Genomic DNA, 17,550 nt, shown 5'->3' with positions numbered 1-17,550 from the left:
CTTTTCCTTTAGGAAAAGAAAAGCTCTACTTGGTCTGCAGTGTGCTTTTGTCACCAAAGGTTACAGACATATTTTTGTATCATTATAGGAATATACCATAGGTAATTTAACCAGTCCTCTAAGACATCTACATTGTTTTCAATTTCATTATCCAAACAGTGCCGTCATGAGGTGGTACTGCTGGTAGCCACATTTTCAGTCTTGATAAATAATGCCAAATAACTATCTAATCCATGCACATTTTATATAAAATCCCTAAGAGCAATCTAGCTTTACTTTCTAACGAATAGTCAAATGTCCCTCATTTTAGATTGATAGGATCCTGTTTTACAGCTCCTTTAAACTCTTTATGGAATAAAACAGCATTGAAATAAGGAAAAGTCATCACTGAACATCACAGAGCACTGATTATGTGACAGGAACTGGGGAAGCAGAAGTGAATAAGGCACTGCTCCAGGTCCCAGGTCCAGGGAGATTCAGATCCTCAGGAAGACAAAATATTTAATGAATGAAAGGTGGCATGGGGAGTCTTCGATTACTAAGTAAATCCAGACCTAGAGGACTAGTGCCTCCAGGACCAGTGGGTTTATGCAAAAGTAGTAGAGAGAAGAGCTGCTAACCTTTGGAACCACTTGTAGTGTGGGTAAAATTGCAGCATTTCCGGAATCTCTAGCCTGGCCTTAGTCCATCTCCTTATCAATAGGTGTTTCCAAGGGATGGAGAGAAGAAATCCATCTCCATATCAATAGTTAATTACAAGGGGGAGCAAGGGCATATCTGGACCTGAGATTGGATAGGGTCCCTTTTTTTCACCCGAGTGGCGAGAGGGGCGAGTGGAAGTGGACAACTGCTTGTTAAGCAATCAACGGGTTTCTCCCACTTTATTTCTCCCTTTGACTGATTTCAGTTCAAAGGTATTTTGCCCCAGGCTTGGAAAATATTTTCGCCCCAGAGTTACAGCCCTGAAAATGAAATTGCATTTTGTCCAGAGAGGGCAATGGAGATGTTGAGGAGCTTAACAGAGGAAGCAGGGCTGACAATCTTAAGACAAGTCTGGCTGCAGTGTGGGGAATGGATGGGGTGGAGAGCTGGAGTAAAGGCCCGAAGACTCTAGAAGAAAGGCTCTTGTCCATTAATTGCTGCCACAGAGAACCGGGGCTGGGGAGCTGAACCAACTGGGTCTTGTCAGAGAGGAAAAATAATTTTCTCTCTACTCTCTGAGCTCTTGGTTGAGAACCCTGTAATAAAAGACAGGTTAATAAGAGAAAAACAAGTTTATTAACATGTATAATGCATATATACAAGGGAGACACCCAGGGAAAAATGACTAACTCCCTAAGGTGGACTAAAATACCTGCTTACATACCATCGTCACCTAAAGACAAAGTAAAGTGTGGGGAGGCCACCAGGAAAAACTAAACACGGGTAAAGTTTGTTAACCAGATTTCAATGGCTGCCTCCTCCACTGATAGATTCCGTTGTGAATTAGTAGTCATCCTTCTTTTGGTGGTACAGAGGGAGACACAAATGCAGACTTCCTTTATAAATTTTCCTTACAAAAGGGTAACTTTGTTTTCGGAGTTTCTGTTTCTCACAATAATCAGTTTAAAATAATCCTGAAGCCAAGAGGCATATTTTGGGGTGGCATATTGTGCTACCCTCAGTCTCCTAGAAAGTAAAAGCGAAAGGACGTAGGTGTAAAGAAGAGGAATAAGGCAAGGCTGAGATCCAGGTCTCTGGCTTGGGCACCCAGGGAGATGAGAAACACGATGCGGGCAGAACAGGGGAAAGATGAGCAGGGAGCTCAATTTTGGACTGAGTCTGAGGTGTCTGGGGATTTAGAGGTCTTCAGGAGGAAGGTCTGGAACTGAAGAGGGAGCTAAACCGAAAAGATAATACGGCGGGCGTAAGAGCAAAAGAGGAGGGCGAGACTGCCGTGGGACAGAACATAGAATCAGGATGACGTGTAAAAATAATCGCTTTGAGGTTCTGCAGGGGCCGGGAGGCTAGGCCCCGCCCGCCTCCGCCCTCCGCGTGGAGCTCCACCCTAGGGGCTCTGTGCAGGGCGGACAGCAGCGGTCCTAGAGCCACGTTCGCGGGGCCTGCTGGAAACGGAAGGCCGCTGCGAGCGCCCAGCATGCCGGGAGTTGTAGTTTGAGCCTAGAATTCCCCCTCAAATCTCGGCTTCTGGTCACTTAAAGGGCAGGTCCAAATAGCGGTGGTGCTCCCGGGGCACAGTGCCCTTCCGGCGGCGGCACGGGGCACTCCGGGCTGCATACCCTCTCCGCAGAGCGTGGCACTTCCACGCCTCCACGATCTGCTCCACCTGTAGGAGGAGGCCGGTCACCGCAGAGACCCTCCCACCCCCGTGCCTCCCTCGCGCCGCAGCAGGCCGTGAGCCGTGCCCCTCGCGGGATCTGAGCCTGGTTCCCGGTCCGCACCGGAATGAGCGGCTCCTGCCGGTTCTGCTCTTCCAGGGCACTCAGCTCCGGTGGGGCCAGCAAGGCCAGTCTCAGCTCCCGCACCACTGGAGCCGCCACCTCGGCCACAGACCGCTCCAGCACCGCCTGCAAATGCCAGCCTTGAGCCCTGGTGGTGGGGACGCCTGCCCCACGGCTGGCTCGACGGGTCTCTGCGGCCCAGGCCTCCTTCACACCCACCCCATGCTTCCTTAGCTGCTGCTCACCGCACCCACTCGCGCCCAGTTCCGGGCCGCCACAACGAGCTCAGCCTCGTCCACGCAGAGCTCATCGCTGCGCAGCAGGGGCAGCAACGCGGGCGCGGACAGCTCCAGGAAGCCACGGGTCCGGAGAGCCTCCTATGGGTCCTCGAATGAGTCAGGGAGGAGCAGAATGAGATGTGTCGGGTTGGGAGTATGAAGATGGGGAGCTGTACCTGGCTGTGGGCCTCTATAAAGCCTATGCAGCGCTCCTGCAGTGGTCCCAGGCCAAAGGTTACAGCAACCTGGGAGCAGAATGAGGGAGGGCAGGTTGGAGACTGGAGAGGCCATGTAGCCTAGCCCTCCGCTATGAGGACTACGTGACAGCCTGTCTAGCATCACCCACCTGCAGTGCCTCACAAACCAAGTCCACGTCCAGCACCTGCACCACAAACTCCAGGCACAGCTGGGAACAGAAATGAACGCGGATTGGGCCAAGGTATACCAACTCCTAGGCCCCAGCCCCCATCCACAGGCAGCCAGCAGGCTTGGAACAGTGAGCTACCCAGGTTTCTAGCTGCCCCTGCCCATCCTGACCTCCCAGGCCACAGCAGGCAGAGAATACCCAGGGCCTGAGAGCTGGCAAGCCTGGAGGGCATGGGGACTAGTAAAGCCAAGCCCAGTAGTTTACTTTCTACCACATTACCCACTAATCAGACTAGGTAAGAGCCATATAAAAATTCCACCCTCCCTTTCTCTCAGGACACTTACCTTCTGTTTTAACAAAAAAATTGAATTTCATCTTTGACATCTCCCTCTCAGCCTCACTCCCAGAAAAGCACTGATTCCCACCAGTTCCACTTCTCTCAAAGCCATGTACCTCTCTCTCTTGGGCTTCCACTGCCACCCCCAAAACTATCCTATCCCAATCCCTTCTCTTAGTTTCCAAACCCTTACTCCCTTACCTGAAACTGCCAATGAATTCCAGTGCCCTCTGGGTAAAAAAGTTCAAGTACTTGAAAGTATATGAAACAGCCCCTGGCACCCTCTCCAATCTCATCTTTCCCTCTCCTCTCAGACTCTTAGTCCAACCACACCAGATGTCTCACTGCATCCTTCTGTGCCTCTGTGACTAGAATCCTGTCTGAACAGCACTGTACTCCCATTCAGAACAAACTCCTACCCATTCTACCTGATCCAATACAAATGTTTCCTCCTCCAGGAAGTCTTCCCCTCCTCTCTCCCTAGTGCTGAGACTAGAGAGACCCTTGTTACAGTCTCAGCACCATCTGCCCTTTTCTGTCACTTCTTATGCCACTGGGTTAAGAGTTTTCATGTGTCTATCTCTCTTCGAAGAGCAGGGAGCAAGGCTCTATAAATGTCCTGGCATTTATAGCACCAGCTATAAACATCCCACATATCCCTACGGCCCCACAGGGCACACATATACCCTTTGCATACAGGCACACATAAATGCCTGTTTACACAGAGAGCCATTTTTCTCTCTGTATTGTGCATGTTCCTTTTCAGGCCAGAGTGTGTGGGGCACAGTGTGAACTGAGCCCACAAGAGGCAAGGGAACCGAGATGGGCCTGCCATTGAAACCCACCTCTCGCAGTTCCTCCAGTCCATACTCCACAGCTGCTGTGAGCACCTCCAGCACCTGCAGAGTGGGTGGTTGGGGGACTGGACGGGAGATTCCCCTGCCCTTTAGCCCACCTCCTCCCTCTCCCACCCTGACCCCTGCCCAGTGGGCTCACAGAGTGGCGGTACAGTTTGACACTGTTGGTGTACAGGAACTCCAGCACTGCCAGGAAGGCCTCAGCTGGTATGGTGCTTAACACCACGGGGCTAGGCACCCCAGGGCCTGGCTTCGGGCCCAGAAGTCTCTGGAAGAAGTTGCATCTACAGGCCAACAAGCACCGGTGGGCAAACACCTCCTGCTGTTCTTGACCGACCACAAAGCAAACATCACTGTAGGAAAGAAGGGCAGAGAGCCAGGGGGGAAGAGCCAGCGCCCAGGTACAACTCTAGGTTCTGCCTTTGCCCACTCTGGGCCTTCGTTTCCTTAGCAGTCATATAAGAGACAGGGCTTAGTCCTTCCAGCCAAAGGTCTGGGACACAGGCCTGGGTTCTAGTCCCAGCTCTACCCTATGGTACCTCAGGCAAATTAAGTTCCTACCTTTGAATCTCAGATTTCTCACTCATGAAGGGTCTCAGAGGAGGTGGCTATGCTTGACCACTGAGGGGGCACCAGGGGTGCAGTAAGATTGAGTCCACATATCCCTGCCCTCTCCAGCCTGAGTCTTGGGGGAAGGGAAGCTCTTCTTGGCTTCTCCATGGATCAAAGCTTTTCTCAGCCGCCCCCAGCAGGACGTGGGGGCGGCAGTGCAGACAGAGTGCACTGCGGCGGACAGACGTGGCAGTGATGCCCCATGATGAGGCCTGACCACATTTTCCATCTTCATGATTGCTTCCGGCCCCAGCCTCTGGGCCTCTGAACAACATAGTAGGGAGGAGGTGGGAGGTGAAGCTTGGGCTTCCTGGAGCCTCCTAAGCCCAGGTCCAAGGCTTGGGGTTCCCACTACTCAGACCAGACTCCGATCCCCAAAGCAGTAGAAATACGGAAGCCACCAGCCCTTGGGGAGGAAGCCAGCTCAGGCAGTGGGCACAGAAGGCTGCATTCTAGTTCTGATTTCAGAACCACTAGCATCCTAGGCAGGCAGTGAGTGAGCCCAAAGCAGCACCCTTGAACTGCTTCCTGTCTGAGACTGGCTCAATCTTGAGCTTTTGTTCCTCTTGTGAATCCCCAGTTCCCAGAATAGGGTCATCAGCTCCTCTGCCTCCCTAGGGAGGGAACTCAAATTACATCCAGTTTCTCAGGATTCAGGGAACAGAGGGCTCTTTGCCAGGAGCCTGAGGTCCAAAAAAGGAAGGCATTTGCCTGAGGTCACACACATACTCAGAGTCCCAGCCCCCACCCTGCCACCCCAGCTCTGGAGCTTAGGATATCCCAGAAACTGAGTGGCCACTAGCCATCCTGTACACCTGACTACCCCAGACTGAGTTCACCAGGGAGGAGGGGCCTGTTCTAATTCCCCACCTCTCCTGTACACAGGGTGTTCTCAGTCCTGGGGCCCAGCAGAGCCAACTAGGGAAAACCCACAGACAGGGCCCACCCCCTCACCTGTAAAGGGGGTTGTTGACGAGACTCCGGAGTGCTGTGGAAAAGGGTGCAGTCTCCCCGTGTACAGCCAGTCCTGGGGCCTCCATGGGTGGGGCAGGGCAGGGGAGTACGCAGGTGGAATAGCCCAGGAGGCCAGTTGTTTTGGTCTGTGGGAGGTGGTAGGTGAGCAGGAGCTCTCTGGCTAGGCCCTACAGCTGGTGAGGAGACTAGAAAGGCCTGCCAGGGAGGGGCAGGAGATTAGGAGGCCTATTTGCTGAGAAGCTGAAGTTTAGGGATGGGGCAGGAAAGGCCCTGGTTCCTGAGGAAGGCATGAGAAGTGGATGAAGGAGGCCTGAGGCTCGGCTTGGGGATGAGGACTCAGGAAGGGGGCCAAGAGAGGCCGAGATGGAGGATCCCAGACCAGGAAGGAGAGCCTGGCTGCGGGTGAGGCCCTGGCTGGGAGGCTGCCCAGGCAACTGCTGGGTGGGAAGCCTGTGGGTTTCCAGGGAAACTAGCCTGAGAGGAGGCCCCGCCCATCCCCACAGGCCCAGAGAAAACTTCAGCCTTCTGTGGATTTCAAGCCTAGTCGAGGGTCTGTCTCAACACCAAGGCTCCTGCCTGTCCTGGGTTCAGAGTTCAAATTCTCTGTTCCTCCCACCAGTTTCCCCACAGGCACACTGGGTCAGAATCAGGTTAGCCAAGCCTGGGAACACGCCACAACAGGGACAGTCCTCACCCACAAGCAAGGTGTTCAGGGCTCAGAACTGGCTTGTTTGGAAGGGGGCAGTCCTGTCCCTCCCAGAGGAGGTCAGGTGAGGAGGTGGCAGCTCTGGCAGAGATGTCATGAGTTCTGGCATGCCTGAAATGCCTCCGTGGTGGGGTGGCAATCGGGGCACTCAGGCACACAAGAGGTGTGGCTAGAGACAAGCCCCAGGACACACGGGTCAGCAGGAGGCTGGACTCCGGTGTTGGGTCACCTGCCTGTTGCATCAGGTCTGGCTCCCACCAGCAGGGCTGCCGCCTCCCTTCCCCCAGGAACAGCCCTGAGCTGAGGAAGTCATCCAAGCCCCGCCCTAGCTCTGCACCGAGGGAACGGAAATGTTTATCCTTGTTAAGGCTGATGGGGAGACTGCAGAGCCCATGACGTGCCCCTTCCTGTGGGTCGATTCTGATTCCTAAGAAGCCACCCCCACAGCCTCAGGATTTCCCCATGTCCCAGGCCTCTGTGACTCGTTCACAAGTGAAGAGCCAGTCTTCCCGAGGACGGTGGCTCAAAGGCCGAAGAGTAGGGGCACTCCTTTCTGACCAGAGCCCCTCGTACATCTGCCCCCTCACCCCCACACCGGGAGTAGTCTTCTGGCAAGCCCCTGGGCTCTCAGCCCTATTGTGCCCTCTCCCCTGATGACTCAGGCACACAGTGCTGAGCAAACGGTCACAGTAGTCACACTCCCAGGTTAATAGGCCAGAGCCAGAACTGGAGGGAGGGAGCCAAGGGAGGAGTTCTCTCCCAGCAACCCATGGCAACTCCACAACACAGCAAGGGGCTATTACTCTCCCATCTGCCAGTCAGCTGAGGAAGGGCTGTGGAGTTAGAAGAGCGTGGAGGCCAAAGGCTGTGGGTGACTGGGGTGCCTGTGGAAGTTTCAGGAGAAGCCGTCCCAGAGCTGCTTCTCGAGGTAGGGCCTGAGGCCAGAAGCAGAGCATGGAGATCCCCTAGTTACCTGCCCACAGCCTCAGCCATTTGTATGGGGAGATCTTTGTGCCAGCCACTCTAGGAGCAGGTAGGGGTGGAAGATGACTGGATTTGATACCCACAGGGCTAGAAGGATCTGTGGGGTTGAAGGAGCTGGGTCTGTCTGTTCCTCCCTCTGGTTAGGGGCTGAAAGCACCACTGTCTAGCTGAGGCAAAGGGCAGATACATCTCCTGCTGGCAAGCTCAGGTGGAAGGGAAAAAAGGTGTATTTGGAACTCACTTAGCTAAACTCCCATAGTGCCCAGGGGAAAGTGGAGCTCAGGGGGCAGGGACTAGCCCTAGATGATAGTCTGAGCAGCATCTCTTTCCCCTGCTTATATCCATACTGCTTTTAAGCACCTAGGAAGCCAGGTCGCCCCAGACTATTTAATTCACCTGTCCGGAAACACAGGTAAGAAAGGGTTATGGGGTAAAAACGCTTATCCTGGAGTGAGAGACTGGATGGTGTACAAAGATGGCCAGTGATGGCCATCTAGCCCAAGTGTGGGTCTTCCAGCCGGCAGGTCCATGGCTGGCAGGTCTGTGCACCCAACAAGACAGGAGGAGGAGAATGCCAGAGACCCTGGGCTGAAACTATCACCGGTGCGACCTCCAGGCCGCCTGCCCAGCATTGATGAGGCACGACTAACAGGTCCAGGCCCGGCCTCCCGCCGTGGCTCCGTGCTGGGTGTGGTCTCATCCTTTTCACGCCGCAACTCCCTGGCCGGACCAGCCTCGGGTCCTGGGGGTCAACGCCCATCCCTGGGCCCAGTGCCCCCTCTAGGTTCGCGGGTTAGTTTCTCGGGGTTGCTCTTGGCTCCTGCCCGCCGGGTGGCTCCCTCCTACCGCACAGAGCCTGCGCCCGGGGAGCGCTGGGAAGCCCCACGAGCGCAGCGTGCCCTGGAGGCGGCACTGGCGTCGGGACTGCACAATGCCAGCTACTCAGGCACGGAGGCCGGGCCACTGACGCAGGAGCTGTGCGAACTCGTGCGCATACGCATGCGCGAATTCAGCCCGCCCCGCTACAAGCTCGTGTGCAACGTGGTGCTGGGACCGCGCACCGGCCAGGGTGTGCGCGTGGTCAGCCGTGCATTGTGGGACGCGGCGCGCGATGGGCTGGCCTCTGCCACCTTCACCAACGCCTCACTCTTCGCTGTGGCCACGGTCCACGGGCTCTACTGCGAGTAAGGAGGCCTCCGAGTTCTGCAAAAACGGTTTATTATCCCAGAAGGAGGCCCTTCCTGGAGCTCATATTCCAATAAATAAATGTGAATAAATAAAAGTGGTCCATAAATAACGCCCCTAACTGGGGGCTAAGGCTCAGGCTTTTCTTGGAGAAGGGGTAGGAGGCAGCTAGGATAGGCAGCCTCCAACCCCGGTAAAGCTGGTCCCTGATTCCCTGGGGGATTTGGCCCAGAGCCCCCAGTGAGGCACCAAAGGGACAGGGAGTGCCACAAAGGCAAGGGCCACAGCCTTAAAAGGCAAAGGCCCTAGGCCTGAGGGCTTGGGCTTGGGTCATTGCCTGCTCTGCAGGCTGGGGCCTAGGTTGGGCAGCGGTCCCGGAGCAGACGCAGAGCATAGCGGAGGCGCTGCCGCAGGTCTGGGGAGCAGCCCAGCTGCCGAAGGTGGGAAGCGAGGTAAGTACAAGCACTGCGATTTTGGGCGACGAAAGTCACAAGGAGGGGTTCCCAGCCACTGAGGATCAGCTTGGTGTGGTCTCCATAGAAGTTCACCTGTGCACAGGAGTGTGACACTGACCAGAGCCCAGGCTCCAGGTCCTTTCCTCCCCAGCATACGGCCTCTCAGACCTGCACCCAGCTCCAGGAGGGGCTCTTACCTGGACAGTGCCATCACTAAACAGCATGAGTAGGGCTTGATCAGTCTTGACCCACTGCAGCAGGAGTGGGGAGACAGGCACTTCTACCTCTTCAACACTGGGCAGATCACCACCCTGGGAGCAGAGAGGGTCAGCTGTCTGGCAGGAGCTAGACCCCTCCCCACTGATGTCTCCCTTAGAGGTTCAGCCTCTGCCTTTGAGCCCCCTTACCCCCCTACACCAAGGGGAATAGGAAGAAATTCAGAATTAGTCCTCAGTATGCCCCACCAGGGCCCACACACCTTCATGAGACGTTGTTCCATGTAGGAGGCAAAGTATCGCAGGACACCCAGCTGAGACTGCAGGGCCTGAGGCACAGCGCCCACCAAGTAGGAGAAGTGTTTAGTGCTGGTGGGGTTATAGTGCACAGTCCTGGAGAGGAGGAGACAGGTCAGAGGAAGCCCTGCACCAACAGCCCTCCCCTGAGAGACCCCAGGCCCCTAAGCCCCAGAGCACATGGAGCCACACCCTGCTGGGTACCATGGCCTGGATACAAGGCACCCCATAACAGCACTTACTTTCTGTTGGCCGACAGAGCCATGTGTGTGCCATTGTTGAAGAGTACAGCCACGTGGCGGCTGGACAGTTGATACCCAAAGCCAAACTTGTTGGAGTAATCAACCCACTTGCTGACCCACACCAGGGGCTCTGGCTGTGCCAGGGGAGCCGGGTTCTGTTCCGCTGTGACGGGCAAGGAAGGAGTGAGGACCTGTTCCTGGCTTCCCAGCAGAAGAGCTCCCACCACCATTCACATGTACCAGACCCCAACCTTACCCGGGGGCATGAAAGCCAGGCAATTTCTCAGAGCACAGAGGGCTGACTCCACCACTGTGGCCACAGTAAGACCTTCTTCAAATCCTAAAGGGACAAGGCACTGGGAATTAGGCATCACCAGGACCCAGGTCATGTCCCTTTGTCCGCTGCTTCCCCCTGGTCCCTGGTCTCAGCCCCAGCAACCTTCTCATTCACCCCTGGCTGCTCACCATCTCCACTACTAGCCACTGTCCCACCGGGTGAGCTGTCTTCAGGTGCTGTTTCCACCAGGCTGAGGTGGGCAGGACCAGAAGCTGCTGGAGCCTGGAGGGACTGGTTAGGGGAAGGGAGTGCGATAGGCCTCAAAATCCAAATCCTTGAGAGTCCATGGCCCAGCCCTGTCCTGTCCTGTTCTGGCACTTGGGGCACCCCAGGCCAGCCCCACCTAGCTAATGAGACACAGCCAATTAGGCCACCACGAGGCAACATGCTTCACTAGCCTCTTTTATCCCAGGCTTCCCGCAGATGCTAGGGTGTGGGTGAGTCAGGGGAATACTGCCCACGTGAGCACCTCACCTCAGGCCTGGTGGCCTGACGGCCAATCGACATCCGAGTGAGGCCATTCACCAAACAGGAGACCTCGTTCTGCTCCTCAGGACGATTCTTACCTGGATGGCAAAGAGATAGCCCTCAGTACCCTGCCTAGCCCCACAGCCTCCTACAGGATGATACAGATAGATTCAAGTGCCTGCATGACACATGTTCTCCTCCGGGGTTCACAGGCACCCACACTCATGCCCCCACAAGGTATGGACAAGCCCCCCTGGGGCTCTGCATCCTCAAAACCAATGCTATCCCAGACTCACTCTTCTTCTTCCTGCCAAAGAGGCTCTTGGTAACTTTGACAAAGAGAATCCTAGCTGGGTTAAGGGGTACCAGGTCTGGGACTGTCACACAGCTGCTGACAGGGAGCCGGTCGGGGGTGTGGCCCTGAGGAGGAGAGCCGTGTGAGCAGAGAGAGAGCCGTGTGAGCAGAGAGAGGACCCAGGGGTCCCATCACCAGCACGTCCCCATTCAATCCCCTGGGGACATGCAGGATGCACTTGGGTGTCAGGTGAGCCACAGACCTTGGTGACGAAGTCATGGCGCAGGATCTGGTCAATCGAGGGCCGGTCTTGGGGCGAGGCTCGAAGGATGGCAGCCAGAAGCTGCTGGGCAGGCAGTGAGAGGCTGGTGGGCAATGTATAGTGAACCTGTTTGATGCAGCGGTAAGTCTCCTTTAGGTCAACTGTCTCAAAGGGGGGGCTCCCACACAGCAGCGTGTACCTAGGTGCAGAGATAAGGGGATCAGGAGTGAGGTGGCACGTATGCCCCACCCTTGCACCCACCTTGTGTGCTGATGACCCGGGGACTCACATGACACAGCCCAGGGACCACACATCAGCCTCAGGGCCATGGCCCTGTCTCTGCAGCACTTCTGGAGCCACATAGTTGGGGGTGCCACAGATGGTTCTGAAAAAGAAAATGGAGGAGGATGGGTGAAAGTTTAGGCCCAGCTTAGCCAGTTCCCTCATCCCTGCCCCCACTGTGAGTCCAGACAAAGCAGCTGTCTGTCACCAAAGGCCAGAGAACTCTTGCTTGTCCTCAGACAATGGATGCTGGGATGGCAGCTGAGTGAGTCCCCGCCCACCTGCCTGGCCAGCTGCTCTGCTGGACAGGAGGCAGCCCTGATCCCCCATCCCAGTCCCCTCCCCTCCAGGGTCAACAGAGGGTCGGACATCACTGATCCCTTCCTCCTTCCCCCACTCCCATCTGTCAGACACCCATACAGGCTGTCACCTCCTATGGTCTGTGCCATGCATACATCAGCACCAGCTGTCACATCCCCATAAACACTCATCTGCCACGCATGCTATCTGTTGTCACTCACATCCAGTCATCATGGCCACAGCAGTGCCTTCTTATACACACACACACACACACAGGGTGTCATGTCCTGCCATTCCCATATTGTCTCACACACACACTGCTTGTGTCACCTTCCCCCAACCACACAGGATTAATCATATATCTCCAAGAATCCTTAATACCCCCATCTGTCTCAGAGACTCAGACATCCCAAGGACCCTCAGCCTCTCCACCAGTCCCAGTGACCCAGGCCGCCACCTCCACCCCACCCACAAACAGCCCATCACCTCTTTCCCATCTACCACATGCACACGTCAGGCCAGCATCCTTCCGCCCACATGCATACTCACTGTCACGCACATAATCTGTGTCACACAGACTGTGGCCACCACCAACCATCCTCAAACACTCACTTCTTCCTGTGCTCTGGGGGCTCCAACCGGGTTGCCAGCCCAAAATCACCTATCTTCAGTTCCATGTTCTCTGTGATAAAAAAATTCCCTGGATGGGGGCAGAGAGGTGTGTTAGACTCCATTCTCTCTGCCTCCCCAACCCTGCATCCTGCTGGCCCAGGAGTCTCACCCAGCTTGAGGTCTCGGTGTAAGATGCCCCGCTGGTGCAAGTACTTGAGCCCGGAAAGGATCTGCCGCAAGTAGTATCGTACTTCTGGCTCCAAAAGGATGTGCCGAGCCTTCCAGATGTGGGCCAGGGACTGCAGAGAGCCACTGCCTCAAACCCTGGGGCCTCCCCGCCCCGTTTCCCTGACCCGCCCTCCATCTGTGCTTGCTGAGAAAGACAGGGCTCCAACTTTGGGTCTAAAGCTCCCTTTCCCTCCCCCATCCTCATCACCATCCCTCACTTTTCGGCTGCAGAGCTCCAGGAAAATGTATATGTTGTCAGCATCCTCAAAGTGGTGCGAGAAACGCACGATATGACGGTGCTGCAGACCGCGGTGCAGCTCGATCTCGTTTAGGATCTGCAGTGGGGGCGTGGGATTGTCAGCCTTCAAGGGCTCCCACGCAACGGTCCCCACCCCGTCCCTCGACCTCTGGGCCTGGGCCCGGGCCCACCTTCTCGCGCTGATGAGGCTTGGTGATGCGGCTCTGGGAGATGACTTTGACTGCGTAGGCGTTACCAGTCTCCGTGTCAGTGGCCTCGTAGCAGCGGGCGAAGCCCCCCTGTGGGGAAGGGCTTTAGGTAGGGTGCCCCTGGGGAGGCCGGGTCTGGCTCGCAGACGACCCCGTGCCGAGGACAAGCGCCGCGCCCAGCACTGACAAAGAGGCCGACAGGGTCCCCCTCCACCCTTTCTAGCACCACCCTCCAGCTCACCTTGCCCAAGAGGCGGCCTTTGAAGTAGGTGCGGCCGCTGCGCGGGTCGGTGATGAGGCGCCCTGGATCCGTCGCCGGCGGCCCGGCCAGCATCTCCAGCTCAGCTCCCGGCATGGCGTTCTCAGGCGGCCCGGGCCCGGCGTGGGACGCGGGCGGGGCGGCCGCACGCGGGAAGGGGCGCGGAGACTGGAAGCCCGCGGCGGGCTCCATGCTGGCGGAGCGTGCGTCGCTGCGCGGGCCCGGCTTGTCTCGGTTCCGCCCGGCCAAAGATGCGCGTGGCGTTACCTCGATTCGCTACGCTGCGCTCGCGCCCGAGGGAGCCCGGCGTTTTTATCAATGAACGCCTGCCCCCACTGCCCCACGTTTCGTCATTAAGAGCCCGCCCCCTTCCTGGCGGCGAGTCACGGAGAAGCCACGCCCACTCAGGCCTTAAGTCATCAAGAAGCTCCTCCTCCCGCCCCCACGCACCTCGAGACCCAGCCTCCTGCTCACGCCTTTAAAGAGCCACTGTACGGCTAGTCACCTTGCGGGTGCAACCTGGTTGTGGCTCTCCGATTCCGCGTTGGTGACTGAGAGTCCCGCTGATGGGCCTCTTTCTTTCCCCATCCTTCGGCGTGTATGCTGAAGTCCGAATAGGGGCTGAGCATCTGGGGAGTCTCCCCAGCCACTAGATGACCAGTATCCAGCTGGGAGGGGAGAGTCTGGGGCGATGCACTTTTTCGCCCGGCCTTGTCACCACCACTCCCCTTTAAATACGAGGGACGGTGCATTCTTTCCTCGCCCTCGGTCAGAGCCCCCAGGCCCAGGCCAGTGCTGCCCACTCTAGAGCCTGGGAGGAATTGCACGTCACCAGCTATGCTACTCTGGGAGGCAGAGCGGGTCTGAGGTGCTGAGTTTTAGGACCAGGGCCTGGCATTCAAGGCTTTTGCCACGCGCCAGGCCACATATTCTGCTCCCCACTAACACACTCCTTAGGGGCAAATCTCAGGTTCTGGCAGGGTTCTCTGTTACCTTTCCCTCAAAACACCCACTGCCCTGAGTCAGCAGCCAGAAAGCCAGAATGGTAATTGGATTTTCTTCAATCCGAAGTTAGAGGGAGCAGGTGGAAGAAAGGAATTATCAACGAATGAATTGCTTTAGAAAAGGTCGCTCTCCTAAAAGGCATGGAAGGAGCTATCAGGAGATAATCTCCTAGTGTGGACCAGGAGATTCCAGTTCGGCTGGTTAAAGGTTACTTTATAGGAGAAAGGGTTGTTGAAACTGCAGCTAGGTATTAAGTATAGAGCCTTAACATAAGTGACATCATTTGGGTCTGCGGTTTTCTTTTGAACAGTTTACATTTTGCCTGATGGAAACAGACAATAGGCAATGTTAACTCCAGGGGGTAAAAATCTGTCTCTCGGCCTGGGGCAAATTGCTTTTGAAACCGAAACCAGTCAAAGGGAGAAATAAAGTGGCAGAAACCCGTTTATTGCTTACAAGCAACAAGCAGTTGTCCACTTCAGGTCGCCCGAGTCTCTCGCGACCCGGCTGCAAAAAATGGGCCTCATGTCATCTCTCCGGTCGGGATATGCCCTCGCTCCTGCACGTAATCACCTATTGATATGGAGATGAACTACTCTCCACCCCTTGGAAACACCTATTGATACGGAGATGCACTAAGGCCAGGCGAGAGATTCTGGAAATACCGCAGTTTTACCCACAGGCAAATATGTAAACAAGGTAACTGCCGGCTGTGAAAAACGCTATGAAGGCAGTAAACAGAAGAGAAACCGAAGAGCTTAGTTGTGAAGGAGTAGCCAGGCAAGTAAACAAATATTTATTGAGTACAATTCCTGTCGGTTTTATCTCCCAAATATCTCTGAGATCTATCCAGTTTGTTCCATCTTCTCCTTCAGACCCGAATCTGAGTCACAGCCTCTCTGGTCGGGATTACTGCTGCAGCGCCAAGCTCGTCTCCCTGCCTTTTGCCTCACCCACGTTTCATCTTCCCTGCGTGTGGCCATCCCGCTCAATCCCTCGTCAGGCCCACAGGAGCCTACTTGTCTAACCTTGCCCTTCGTGGCCACTGAAGGGAGAGCCCAAGCCCTGCCAATAGCTCAGACGTGCAGGTAGCTCGGATGAGCAGGGGTGGGGCAGGAGGGCCCAGGTGCCATACTCAGGAGTTTGGTCTTTATCCTCCCTCCTTCAGGGCAACAATTTTCCAGGGCGGAGATAGTGGTGGGGCCAGAAAGGACAAATCCACATGGGAAATGGAGCTGAGGCATGTATAGTTTGAAAACGCATAGATGATATTGTAATTTTATATTTGGAAAATAAAGCAAAATATATTTGTATTAGTTTGCTCATGTTGCCGTAACGAAAAACCACAGACAAGTAGCTTAACCAACAGAAATTAATTTTATCACAGTTCTCGAACCTGGAAGTCCAAGATCAAGGTATTGACAAGGTTGATTTCTTCTGAGGCCTCCCTCTTGGTTTGTAGATGGTGGTCTACTCCCTCCGACTTCACATGATCTTTTCTTGTTTTCTGTGTCCTAATTTCTTCTCACAAGACAACATTCACATCAAATTGGGGCCCACCTACCAGTCTCATTTTAACTTAATTACTGCTTGAAACGTCCTATCTCCAAATACAGTCAGACTCTAAGGTATTAATTGTTAGAATTTTGTAGAGGTCAAAACTTAGATTTCTGGATGGGACTCTTCAACAAAGAAATGGATTAACAAAAGAAAAACAAACATAAGTTTATTAACATGTATAACTTATGTGTACATGGGAGATACCCAGGGAAAAATGAGAAGTCTCCCACGTGACTTAGAATTCAGGCTTAAATACCATTTTAATAGGGAAAGGCTAAGGGGAATGTAGGCCTCTTAGGGGGAGTACATGAATTTTTAGGAAAGATGAGTGGGCCCTTAGAAGAACATACGGGAGGTATGATAGTTTGCAACAAGGTTTGTCTGGGTAGTGGTACAGTCTCCTCTCCTGTGATATGAGATGAAACTCTCAGGAAGGGGATTTATGACATTGAGTTCCCTTTGGAAGATCTGTCTTTAGGCAGGTAAGGGAAGTTCAGAAGCAGCCTCTCCCTGCATTTGCTATTTTTCAGGTGCATACAACTCAAAGTAATCCATATGCCAAAGTGACTTATTTGGGGTGGCATATTCTGTTACCCTTCACTGTCTTCTCCCCTTGGGAGGTTAACAAGGTTCTTGATACCTCCTCAGAGAGCCAGACACCAGGAGTAGATCCTCCCGGATGCTGTAACTGAACTGGCAGCCTGCTCTGCCTCCTCCCTCAGTGGAACATAGACTACTATCATTAGTGGATCTTAGGTACCTGCCATGTCCCAGGCACTGGCTAAGCATTTATCTTGCTGACTACTCACACTGACCTTATGATGTGGATGTAAATATTACCCCATTTTACAGATGAGAAAACTGAGGCTTAAGAGGTTAAGCTTCTTGACCAAGGTCACCTAAAGCTACCAAGGGGAAGAGCCAAGCTCTGAACCCAAGACGTCTAACTCCACTATTGCCATCACCTGACTTTTCTGGGGTCACTGCTTCTCCGTCCTTGCACCTGTCCTCCTCCCACACTGCTCCATGTCTTCATGTTCCTCTTACTAGCACCCTTTCTCCTCTCCCCAAGACTCTCACAATCTCTGCCCAAGCTGAGGTTTTCTCAGCTCTCTGGGTCTCCATCCCAGAGGATGCTGTCAGGCCTGCTGCCCCTAGTTAAGCACCTGTCCCACACTCTTTGCCCCATGGGAAGCTGAGAATTTCTTGATATCATCAGGTCACAGAGTTCAAGGGAGTCTTTCAAGAATGAGAGATGCCAAGTACAGTTAGGACTTGGGAGGAAGCTACTGGATTCAGCAATGAGATCTCAGGTGTCTTAGGGGTGCAGAGGTGGAAGTGCTAAAGTTGGACCAGAGAGAAGAGATGCTAATAACTACTGTAGCATTTCAAACTCACCATGTGCTGTTCTGAGCACTTTAGAAATATTAATTCATTTCATATTCACCACACTATGAGATGGGTATTATCATTCCCATTTCCTCATGGGGAAGTTAAACACACAGAGGTTAAATGGCTTGCCCAGTGTCACAGAGGTAGTTCAC

The 17,550-nt window shown here is 54.6% G+C and overlaps 3 protein-coding genes across 9 annotated transcripts; 1 reads left to right on the top strand and 2 right to left on the bottom strand.

Annotated features, from left to right (window-relative positions):
- Nucleotides 1–1,222: 1,222 nt before the first annotated feature.
- Nucleotides 1,223–6,950, bottom strand: BTBD19 (BTB domain containing 19). 6 transcript variants are annotated; one of them, XM_057500144.1, is made up of 9 exons: nucleotides 6,562–6,702; nucleotides 5,847–5,992; nucleotides 4,420–4,633; nucleotides 4,269–4,322; nucleotides 3,066–3,125; nucleotides 2,896–2,964; nucleotides 2,687–2,818; nucleotides 2,421–2,567; nucleotides 1,223–2,329 (listed from the first exon to the last, which is right to left on the bottom strand). In XM_057500144.1, exons 2-9 carry the CDS (start codon nucleotides 5,930–5,932, stop codon nucleotides 2,192–2,194), a joined length of 900 nt encoding a protein of 299 aa, XP_057356127.1. In that variant the 5' UTR covers nucleotides 5,933–5,992; nucleotides 6,562–6,702; the 3' UTR covers nucleotides 1,223–2,191. The 6 variants fall into 6 exon arrangements, with proteins under 6 accessions (XP_057356127.1, XP_057356128.1, XP_057356125.1 ...); XM_057500145.1 differs by having other exon boundaries at nucleotides 6,566–6,700; XM_057500142.1 differs by lacking the exon at nucleotides 4,420–4,633 and having other exon boundaries at nucleotides 6,566–6,950.
- Nucleotides 6,951–7,394: 444 nt separating this feature from the next.
- DYNLT4 (dynein light chain Tctex-type 4) lies at nucleotides 7,395–8,745 on the top strand. The gene is made up of 3 exons (XM_036893200.2): nucleotides 7,395–7,501; nucleotides 7,915–7,969; nucleotides 8,075–8,745. The coding sequence occupies exon 3, from the start codon at nucleotides 8,086–8,088 to the stop codon at nucleotides 8,743–8,745; it is 660 nt and encodes a 219-aa protein (XP_036749095.2). The 5' UTR covers nucleotides 7,395–7,501; nucleotides 7,915–7,969; nucleotides 8,075–8,085.
- Nucleotides 8,746–8,758: 13 nt separating this feature from the next.
- Nucleotides 8,759–13,773, bottom strand: PLK3 (polo like kinase 3). Of its 2 annotated transcripts, XM_036893195.2 has the most exons (15): nucleotides 13,424–13,771; nucleotides 13,165–13,272; nucleotides 12,954–13,070; nucleotides 12,677–12,806; nucleotides 12,508–12,595; nucleotides 11,603–11,698; nucleotides 11,314–11,512; nucleotides 11,053–11,176; nucleotides 10,763–10,854; nucleotides 10,417–10,519; nucleotides 10,208–10,291; nucleotides 9,952–10,114; nucleotides 9,676–9,805; nucleotides 9,395–9,508; nucleotides 8,759–9,290 (listed from the first exon to the last, which is right to left on the bottom strand). In XM_036893195.2, the coding sequence occupies exons 1-15, from the start codon at nucleotides 13,631–13,633 to the stop codon at nucleotides 9,099–9,101; spliced, it is 1,950 nt and encodes a 649-aa protein (XP_036749090.2). In that variant the 5' UTR covers nucleotides 13,634–13,771; the 3' UTR covers nucleotides 8,759–9,098. The 2 variants fall into 2 exon arrangements, with proteins under 2 accessions (XP_036749090.2, XP_057356124.1); XM_057500141.1 differs by having other exon boundaries at nucleotides 12,508–12,806; nucleotides 13,424–13,773.
- Nucleotides 13,774–17,550: the final 3,777 nt, after the last annotated feature.

Source organism: Manis pentadactyla, chromosome 4 (genome assembly GCF_030020395.1).
Source record: "Manis pentadactyla isolate mManPen7 chromosome 4, mManPen7.hap1, whole genome shotgun sequence".
NCBI classification, from domain to species: Eukaryota; Metazoa; Chordata; class Mammalia; order Pholidota; family Manidae; genus Manis; species Manis pentadactyla.
Note: the sequence above shows the minus strand (reverse complement) of the source record. Positions and strands in the feature narration are given on the sequence as shown.